An 11,311-nucleotide genomic window follows, 5' to 3' on the forward strand; every position below is an offset into this window, starting at 1 on the left:
TCGGCTTTCTATTTCGCAACAAAGCCTCCTTCACTCACGCCGCCAAACTTACCCTAGTAAAACTGACTATCCTACTGATCCTCGACTTCGGTGATGTCATCTACAAAATGGCTTCCAACACTCTACTCAGCAATCTGGATGCAGTCTATCACATTGCCATCCGTTTTGTTACCAAATCACCTTATACCACCCACCAATGCTCTAGTCGACTGACCCTCGCTACATATTCGTCGCCAGACCCACTGGCTCCAGGTCATCTATAAGTCTATGCTAGGTAAAGCTCCGCCTTATCTCAGTTCACTGGTCACGATAACAACACCCATCCGTAGCACACGTTCCAGCAGGTATATCTCACTGATCATCCCCAAAGCCAACACCTAATTTGGCCGCCTTTCCTTCCAGTTCTCTGCTGCCAGTGACTGGAAGGAATTGCAAAAATTGCTGGAGTTGGAGACTTTTATTTCCCTCACCAACTTTAAACATCAACTATCTGAGCAGCTAACCGATCACTGCAGCTGTACATAGTTCATCTGTAAATAGCCCACCCAATCTACCTACCTCATCCCCATACTGTTTTTATTTTATTTACTTTTCTGCTCTTTTGCACACGAGTACCTCTACTTGCACATCATCATCTGCTCATTTATCACTCCAGTGTTAATCTGCTAAATTGTAATTATTCGCTCCTATGGCCTATTTATTGCCTACCTTCTCGTGCCTTTTCAACACACTGTATATAGATCTATTTTCTCTACTGTGTCATTGACTTGGTTGTGTTGTTGGCTTGTTTATTGTTTACTCCATGTGTAACTCTGTGTTGTTGTCTGTGTCACACTGCTTTGCTTTATCTTGGCCAGGTCACAGTTGCAAATGAGAACTTGTTCTCAACTAGCCTACCTGGTTAAATAAAGGTGAAATTTAAAAAAATACAAATACATTTATTCAGTTATGCCCATGTAAAATCAATGCAGTTCCTCCCTGTTGAAGTGAATAGTGGCCATTTTGAAAAAAGGCTGCTGGGAGTTGTACTGATTATAGACAAAATTGATGATGACTCTATATAGCAAAAACAAATGTCTCCAATGGGTCTCCTTGTTCTGTGTGAAATTTGTGAAGACATCAAATAGTGAAGACATCAAAACTATGAAATAACACATATGGAATCACATAGTAACCAAAAAAGTGTTAAATCTAAACATATTTTATATTCTTCAAATAGCCACCCTTTGCCTTAATGACAGCTTTGCACACTGTCCGTAGAGCTCCGAGACAGGATTGTGTCAAGGCACAGATCTGGAGAAGGGTACCAAAACATTTCTGCAGTATTGAAGGTCCCCAAGAACAGTGGCCTCCATAATTCTTAAATGGAAGAAGATTGGAACCACCAAGACTTCAAAGAGCAGGCCGCCCAGCCAAACTGAGCAATCGGGGGAGAAGTGCCTTAGTCATGGAGCTGACCAAGAACCCAATTGTACCTCTGACAGTGCTCCAGAGTTCCTCTGTGGAGATGTGAGTACTTTCCAGAAGGACAACCATCTCTGCAGCACTCCACCAATCAGGACTTTATGGTAGAGTAGCCAGACTGAAGGCACTTCTCAGTAAAAGGCACATGACAGCCCGCTTGGAGTTTGCCAAAAGCCACCTAAACAAGACTGAACTCTTTGGCCTGAATGCCAAGCAGCACATCTGGAGGAAACCTGGCACCATCCCTACGGTGAAGCATGGTGGTGGCAGTATCATGCTGCGGGGATGTTTTTCAGCGGCAGGGACTCCGAGACTAGTCAGGATCGAGGGAAAGATTAATGTAGCAAAGTAACAGGACAATGACCCTAAGCACAGCCACGGCAACGCAGGAGTGGCTTCGGGACAAGTCTCTGAATGTCCTTGAGTGGCCCCGCCAGAGCATCTCTGGAGAGACCTGAAAATACTGTAGCTGTGCAGCAACATTCCCCATCCAACCTGACAGAGCTTGAGAGGCTCTGCAGAGAATAATGGGAGAAACTCCCCAAATACAGGTGTGCCAAGCTTGTAGTGTCATACCCAAGAACACTCAAAACTGTAATCACTGCCAAAGGTGCTTCAAAAAGTACTGAGTAAAGGGTCTGAATACTTGTGTAAATGTGATTTCTTTGAAATGTTTTATACATTTGCAAAAATGTTAAAAACCTGTTTGAGTCATCATTATGGGTTATTGTGTAACTTGATGGAAAAAACAATGGAATCGATTTTAGAATAAGGCTGTAACGAATCCATTTTAGAAGGCTGTAACGTAACAAAATGTGGAAATAGTCAAGGTGTCTGAACACTTTCCGATATGCACTGTATGTACCTATGGAGGTGTTACGTACGCCTCTAGGAAGAGGGAACGCAACACCCTGCTACAACTCACCTCCCCATGGAGTGAAAGAGGTATGGGACTGTACGTGCGAGTAAGGATGACAAAAGCAGAGAATTGACCATTTACTGGGAATTTATTCCTTCACACAGTAAATTTTGGGAAAAGGGGCTGAATGGAACCAAAGCAAAGAAAGTAAATGTCAAAGCCCCCTCTCCTACCTTACCTGCCTACCCACTACTTACCTAACTTAGCACCACCTGGTGCGCTAGCCAAAATACAGGGGGTGGTCCGCCCAGGTCTTACCTAGTGTGTATAGACAGTAAATACTATGGGTTATGTATGCCCGCGATCCCTAGGTGCCCCCCTGGGAACAGAAACAGAATACAAACGTAAGTAAACAACTTCAATAATCAAAAACACTGCCTCCTATGGGGACACACATACCACAGAAGCAGCAGCTACAAAGTACTTAACAAAAACCTCTCTCAGCAAAAACCAACACAGGACATACTAAATCTCACTTAACAACCAACACACTAATCATCTCCCTCTGAGAAACAACCAACATATGATATAACCTTGAGCTCTCTCTCTTACAAAGGAACACTGACTTTCATAGCTGGAGAAGGAGTCTGTAATGGATGCAGCTGTATCCTGACAAGGGGGAAGGGTCAGCTCCAATTAGCAATGGGACTGACCAATCAGCTGCTTGGGGGAATTTCAGGAAGCCATCCTGAAACACAACACAGAAACCAGAAGATGGCTATCTCAAGGCCATCAGGCTGTTAAATAGCCATTACCCTGCCTTGAACTTAGTCACTGTCACACTACTCAACACTGCACCTTAGTGGCTGCTGCCCTATTTTTTTTAACCTTTATTTGACTAGGCAAGTCAGTTACAAACAAATTCTCATTTTCAATGACAGCCTAGGAACAGTTAGTTAACTGCCTGTTCAGGGGCAGAATGACAGATTTGTACCTTGTCAGCTCAGGGATTTGAACTTGCAACCTTTCAACTGCTAGCCCAACGCTCTAACCACTAGGCTACCCTGCTACCGTACATAGACATGGAATCACTGGTCACTTTAATAATGTTTACATACTGTTTTACTAATTTCATATGTATATACTGTATTCTAGTCAATGCCACACCGACATTGCTCATCCTAATATTTACATGTTTCTTAATTCCATTCTTTTACTTTGAGAATTGAAAGGTTGCAAGTTCAAATCCCAGAGCTGACAAGGTACAAATCTGTCGTTCTGCCCCTGAACATGCAGTTAACCCACTGTTCCTAGGCCGTCATTGAAAATAAGAATTTGTTCTTAACTGACTTGCCTAGTAAAATAAGGGTAAAAAAAAAAATATTTGAATCATGTCAATCCCTATTATTTCACACAGAGTGAATCCATGTTGCTAATTATGTGATTTGTTAAGACACACTTTACTCCTGAACTAATTTAGGCATGCCTAAACAAAGGGGGTGAACACTATTGCAATGACTATCTTTGAGTTATTTGATTTGTATTAATTTTTAAACATTTGTAGAATTTTCTTTTCACTTTGACATTATGGAGTATTTTGTGTAGATCAATGACAAAGAGAAACCACTATTAAATATATTTCAATCCCACTTTGTAAAGAAAAACATTTGGAAAAAATCCAAGGGTGTGAATACTTATGATACCCACAGTATTTATTTAACTTGGCAAGTCAAATTCTTATTTACAATGACGGCCTACCCCGGAAAAAAACCCTAACGAAGCTGGGCCAATTGTGCGCAGCACTACTGTATGGGACTCCCAATCACGGCCGGTTGTGATACAGCCTGGAATCGAATCAGAATCTGTAGTGACGCCAGTAGCACTGAGATGCCGTGCCTTAGACCGCTGCGCCTCTCGGGAGCCCGAATGTATGTGTTGTATTATGAAGTTAATAACATATCAAATTTCCTTAGTTTGAGAAGATTGTTCCCTGATAATACAAAATTACATTTCATACCCTTAATCCTGTTGGCCCAACTAACCGCATAGGAGTCATAACATGCAGTGATACCCTCATTTAGGTACCTCCGATTCGTGGCTATCTTACCATAATATAACCCACAGACATGCATAGACCTTAATGAAAATCATCATTAGACTTTGCCACCCAAAGTGGACAAATATGTGGAATATGGCGTTCTGGCCCATGGACTCATTCATGTCTGGTGTGTTGGACTGCTCATCACACATTGGAAAGCTATTGGGGTGTGATATGAGGTCATAGTCACAATGAAATCAACTGCTTTAGATTTTTTTTAAAATCTTATATGCTACATGACCGTGAAATACTGCATTCAAATATAATAGGCATCATACATTTAATAGTTTCACATAATGCTTATTTTCTTAAATTCAATTAGGCTACCTTACTTTAGATTGTAACATTATCAAATCTCAAAATGTTCCGTTTGGTGCGTGGGTCTGGCTCATGGACTAGGCTTATATAGGCCACACACAGATAATCAGTTAGCAAAATGACGTTCAACTGAAAAGGTTCAACGATTTGTAGACGGCCCAGGCGCTTGTAGCTGCACCGCCTGTATAGGCCTAAAACAATCGTGCATTTTATTTTTTAAGTGTAGGTCAATAGACTAGTCCTATAGGCTTACATTTAAATATAACTTATTTTGATTTGATTTAAACAATAGAAAATAAATACATTAAAAATAAATGAATTAACTAATATAGCCTGTAGTCATCATAACCAAAGCCGATGAAACAATTAGATGACTATGATGGCCTATACGAAGAAATTACTCAATTGAACAGGAAAATATATATCCGCATATAGGCCTACCTTAATAAATCCGAAACTATGTTTGCTATTTTTGTTGATTGATCAGTGAACCCGCTTAAAAACGTAATCCAAAAACATCCCACGAATGAACTTTTCCAAATCACTTTCCCCTAATCCTAATTTGCATATAAGAAAATGCGCGGACGTCAAAGGAGCAGGGATCTGTATGGTTTTAAAGGGTCAGACGAGGGGTTAGTTGGGGACAATAACCCCACATGAGAAGTTAGATAGCGACCGTCTGGATTAGTGATGCAAATGCCAATTTGATCAATGGCTAGAGTCCTTAATCTTTGGATCCTCTCACCTTTTTTATTTTCTGGTATCTCAAAATGTCATCGCATTCACTGGAAATGCGCTTGGTTTTGTTAGGTAAAACGTGTATCCGATTCTCACAAGCTAGAGCAGCACTTCGGTGAAATGTTAACTTGAAATTGACATGAAGTTTTCACGTCATATTAGGCCTGTATATTACAACAGCAGGCGATTCAATGAAAATTTCAAAGGCCTGAATTAAGTGACCGATTAATTCGCTGACTTCAGTAGGCTACAATGCAACTGTTGGCCTTCTTATGTAGGGCTAATGTCATCATTTTGAGGAAGGACGTTGCCAATAATGCGCAACGGCTTTAATTTGCAACTTCATTCTGCAAACGTTTAGGATACATGATGAGAGTGCAGTTACTAGATTTAGCTCTAAACCTATTCTTATCTTTTGATCAATGCATCAAACTTTTCAAAAATCTAAATGTATTAACATGTCTTTACACTACCTTAACATTTCTTGAAATTCTATAAATGTTCACTGGGCAATTATTTAATTTTTTTAATAAACAATTGGCAAATTAATGGCATCTTTTTAAAAACTAATTTTCGAATAAATTGCCTTCATTGTTTAAAGGGATGTTTTTAACAGGCCTAACCACTCCCAAAACAATCAACGTTAATACTTTCGATACCTAATTAATATGGATCATATAGAAATGGAAATATTAGTGAATTTGTTGTTTGGAAATTTGTTAGTGAATTGATTAGGTTAGCCTATTCGTATATTGAGCAGTGTTTAGCCTATCTGATGTTGTTTTAAAATCAATTTTCCTCACTTGTGGGCCTATTTATAATACTGCTCTCTCTTGTAAATTTAGTTCAGGTTAAGCCAATTAAAATTCCTTGTAGTAGGTTTATATTTTCTTTTAAATCAGAGGTTGGAAATTATCTTTGGGGAAACTGTGTGCATCTGGAAAATGTCAAATTATATACATACTTCAACACTGAATTTCAAACATTGGGATGTTAATTAGTCATAGCCTATGCGTCTTTTTAGAGGGACGAACGTTGACTTAATCGGACGTGGCATTTGTAAAACCAGGTGAATAACTTCATAAAAAACACACCTCTCAAGAAATCCCACAGTATCCAAATAACATCTCGTGTTTGTTCTAAGAAGATAATACCAGTACTGTTAGCCTATCAGTTACCGGCCGCTGTATCAAACTCTTTCAAGATGGTGAGTAAATTAACTTTTCAGGGTGCAAACTCCGCCAGATGAGTCGATTTCAACCGGTTTAATATTAATTCACTTTATCCTGAATCCTTCAGAAGGCCGCGGGCATGGAGAGAGAGTTCGGGCCGACTCTTCCCTGGTTGCTATTTGTCTGCGCGAGGCCCAGGGTGCCCTTTTGATCATTTCAATCTCTCCTCGGTGAGCTCCTTCTGATTGGTCGAGGGAGTAAAACGGGGAAAATCTTTAATTAAGTAGATAATCTCTTGTTGGGATGAGAGTGGGTCCATTTCAGAGCCCCCCTCTAGCGAGTCCCACATGAGTATCTTAGCATATACAGCCAGTGTTGATTGGGGTTGTGGATGTATGTAGGGTAGTAGCTCTCACTATATCATCTATCCTCATTTAGAGAGCTGCTGAATGTGCATGCCATCCCTCTATCCTCTCTCATCTCTTCTGTCAGGATGTTCATGCATTTGGAGGTCTGTTACTATATCTTCATTTTGATGACTCACATGACAAGGTCCTGCTTCAGCTGGTGAGTTTAAACTATTTTGGACTCTTTGTTATTGACTCATCCATCCAAAGCAATGGATGTGATACGAAGGTTGTTAATTAAGTATTGTACATAGGCTTTTTGAAATAGAGAAATAATTCAATGATTTTGATGGTGAAATGTTTTTCTATTTACTAATCAAATAAAAAAGTTAGTTTAAGTTTGAAAATGGTTTACCAAATGGTTTACCAATTAGGCTTTTTGATTTTCCTTTATGAGAATCTACGGATGGAAAGGTATTAAATAATGATAATTCAATATTGTCCTGTAATTCTTGTCATGTTTATTACTCATTAATCTACTTTCATCTCAGTCTATTTTACTGAGGATTTTTTTTGTTTTTGTTTAGGTCTTTTGGATATAACCTACCCAGAAATGTCACTTTAACACCATGGTTACTGATCAGCAGGCCAGGGTTTAATTCATTTGGGAGACAAGGATTTATAGGAATGATATGGTTTAGAACCATGTTATTATATGTTTTAGTACTGCGTTATTTAAAATAGATAATGACGCTTTAGTTACATATTATTCAATGCTATTAAAGATACCTAATGAGAGATGTTAAGTGAGGGAGCCGTGGAATTCCTGCCCTTGCTGAAGGACACTTAATTCCCAGAGTTAATAAGCTGTCTCCTCTTCCAGGTCAGTGAATAATTTCCTGATGACTGGACCTAAGGTAAGCCAACATTCTTTTGATCTTCTGCCCAGATCCCCTTTCCCTTCCCTCCTTCCCTCCCTAAAAAGAGAGCAAAAACCACCCTGTGAGGATCTCTTACAAAACCTCACTCCGAAGACATTATTGCGTTACGTTACTCTCTTTCTCCCTCTCTGTTTCTATCTATAGACAGCATCTAATTTTCTCCACAATGAGAGTTTATGGTTCATATACATATGTATTTTCATCATTTATTTGTTATAACAACAGCAAGAGTATAACTTCACAGGGTTATGCTGGCCTTTTGGGTTCACTCCTTATTTGTATCTAATGCACTTGACCTTACTGAGGCTAAGAAGCTTTGAATGTCCATGGGTTTTGGTAGTAGAGGTGGAGAGTTATTGGGTTCAGTGTGTATAGAGGCAGTGGCAGGAGAGGACCTGGAAAGGGTTTTGGTCAATTTCATTTCTTTTTCAGTCAATTTAGGAAGTTAACTGAAATTCCAATTCCAATTTTACCCATGAGAGGCAATGGAGGCAGTAGAGGCAAAAGAGGTCCCAGGATTGAGTGTGTATCGCACAGGAGGCTGTTGGTGAAGGGATGAGAGCTCATAATAATGTCTGGAATGGAGTGACTGGAATGGTATACCGTTCCCTTCATTTTGTTCCAGCCATTACTATAAGCTCTCCTCCCCAATTAAGGTGCCACCAGCCACCTGTGGTATAGAGACAATGGAGGCAGTAGAGGTCAGTTGGTTGTTGAGCTAAACTAGAGGCAGGAAAGGCAGTAGAGATCTCTCTGTGTTGAGTGGGAATAAACCAGAGGCAGTAGAGGCAGGAAAGGCGGTGCTGGCATGTGCTGTGCTGTGGTGGGTGGTCATCATTATCCCACCAGACCCCAGTGAGAAGCAGAGAGGTGGTGGCTCAGTCTCTCAACAGGCCACTTGAGACATATCATTCACACAGTCTCAACAAGGACCAGAGAGCTGGGCGAACAAGCCAAGTGGACATGGTGAACATGTAAAGAATAGGGCTTGGGATTCTTAACTCAGTCAGGGGTTGTGAATCATGTTCAAAAAGTTGAATTAATATTATATTAAGACTTTTTTGGTCAATTTCTGTTGCTAACCGAAGCTAATGTTTATTAGTATTGTTACAACAAAAACTCAGTTAATACACTAGGAATTTGGGGGTTATAGAACTAAATGTCTCTAGAATTAGTTGCTTTTCATGAATGAACCTATTAAGTTTTTAGTATATTGTACCATCACATATGCCATGATGATATACTCCTCTGTGTTCCTCCAGGCTTACCTGATTTACTCCAGCAGCGTAGCAGCCGGGGCGCAGAGCGGCATCGAGGAGTGCAAATACCAGTTTGCCTGGGACCGATGGAACTGCCCTGAGAGAGCCCTGCAGCTGTCCACACACAGAAGCCTCCGCAGCGGTAAGAGCCAATGACCCAGGCTCCATTGGAATTCTGAATTCCACTTTGGAACTTTGGAATTTCAATTAGAAAGTTTGGAGAATTTGGGAACTTCTGTTGTGCTGCCCAAATGACTCCCTCTTTTTCTGCCTAAATGACACTATTCTCCATATAGTGCACTATTGTTGACCAGACCAAATCTAGGGCACTATATGGTCAAAAGTAGTGCACTATATGCTGACTAGGAAATAATTTGATTGGCCCTTTAATAACAGACCAGCTTTAAGTCACAGATAGGCCCATCCAGATCAAGGAGGAAGGACTCTTTCTAGAAAGTGAGATGGCGTTTGTTTGTTTGTTTAGTCAGGAGATTCATCAGTCAAAAGGATCGTTACAGCAACCCAACGGCCACTACGGTTCCCTCACCCAATACAACAGCAACCCCACGGTCACACTGGCCAAAACAAACACTACTAATCCAATTCACAACATCCTACTGAGCCTCCCATCGACGGGACCCTGCTCAGGGGCCTTGTGAAAACATGGCACCCCAATGGCAATTAGAGGCAATGTGTTAATTACTAGGAGAGATAGGAGATAAAGGATACTGTGGAGTGAGAGGCGTTGAAATAGAAGCCCCACTCTAAAGATAAGGGTTAGGGTCACAGGCTAGAGGAGAGGAATGACCTATTCAGAGGAAGGCATTCCTGAGTACAGAAGGCATTCCTGAGTACAGAAGGCATTCCTGAGTGCATTTTAAAATGTCTCTCTCACCCAAAGCAAACAGAGCGACAGCGCTTGTCCTTGACGTCAGTTCAGTAATAATTTCTACTATAATATAATAATATATCATCTGTTTTTTCCACAGCGAACAGGGAGACAGCGTTTGTCCATGCCATCAGTTCAGCAGGAGTCATGTACACTCTGACAAGGAACTGCAGTCTGGGGGACTTTGACAACTGTGGCTGTGATGACACCAGGAATGGACAGCGGGGTAAGAGAAGATTTTTAAAAATCCACACACAGATCATTGCAAGACACGCATAGATGAAACAGCTGATGTACATACTGTGTTGTAGTCATGTGATGGGATTCGGTTGTAGGCAAAACAACATTTAAATGATCTTTTCAAGTACTTTGGAAATAATTCCCTTCCACTTATTTCTGTCACAAATGGTGAGCCACCCTCTCGTACAGACAAACTCCTGCTTGTGTCCCCAGTGGGTAGGGGGTCTGCTGCAGTGAACTGATGGTTGGGTTATGTTTACAGGGGGTACAGGCTGGCAGTGGGGGGGCTGCAGTGACAACGTGGGGTTCGGTGAGGCCATCTCCAAGCAGTTTGTTGACGCGCTGGAGACAGGCCAGGACGCACGGGCCGCCATGAACCTCCACAACAACGAGGCTGGACGCAAGGTACAGTATTTACTTTATATTGTACTTTTCACTCTTACCATTATTTACTATATTCTCTATGTTCCCTGACTGTGACACATACAGTAAGGCATCCATAAAAACAGTACCAATACATCCCCTAAAACATCTGTGAATAAGGACACAAGTACAAATACTGTACTCCTCAGCTTTCCAGATTGATAGTTGCTGTGTGGCGATCTGCTGTGTGACGACCATTCTGGTGCAAATCGGCAGGCGAGTGCTAGGCAACACATTGGTGCTGCAAGGGGTGAGCTATCCCTTGGCACTGTACAAAACTTTGATGATATAGTGAAATATTATCATAATTCCAGATAGATATAGAGCTTGGCTTTCAGGGTGTTCTGAACTCCAGATCACTTTGATATTAAATCAGTGAGATTGCCATAGGGGGGAGCTCTTGTAGTTCAAGCTGGAGGGCCAGATGGCCTGTCTGATATTTGCGTTTCCCACTCGGCCCCCCAACCGACCGACTGCTCAATGTAAAGTACCTTTTGAATCATTTTTTTATTTCTCAACCTGCCCAGTGAGAATTACAGCTTACAGCAAGCGTACCACCCAAG

General features: G+C 41.1%; 1 protein-coding gene across 1 annotated transcript in view; it reads left to right on the forward strand.

The window, feature by feature from the left end:
• The first annotated feature begins 6,988 nt into the window (after positions 1-6,988).
• The window catches only part of wnt8b (wingless-type MMTV integration site family, member 8b), a 9,727-nt gene continuing 5,404 nt past the window's right edge, over positions 6,989-11,311 (forward strand). Inside the window, exons 1-5 of the mRNA XM_024423813.2 lie at positions 6,989-7,216; positions 7,880-7,913; positions 9,200-9,338; positions 10,186-10,311; positions 10,588-10,730. Coding sequence (XP_024279581.1) covers positions 7,143-7,216; positions 7,880-7,913; positions 9,200-9,338; positions 10,186-10,311; positions 10,588-10,730 — 516 coding nt within the window. The 5' untranslated portion in view covers positions 6,989-7,142. The remainder of the gene's footprint in view (positions 7,217-7,879; positions 7,914-9,199; positions 9,339-10,185; positions 10,312-10,587; positions 10,731-11,311) is intronic.

Source organism: Oncorhynchus tshawytscha, linkage group LG01 (assembly GCF_018296145.1).
Source record: "Oncorhynchus tshawytscha isolate Ot180627B linkage group LG01, Otsh_v2.0, whole genome shotgun sequence".
NCBI lineage: Eukaryota > Metazoa > Chordata > Actinopteri > Salmoniformes > Salmonidae > Oncorhynchus > Oncorhynchus tshawytscha.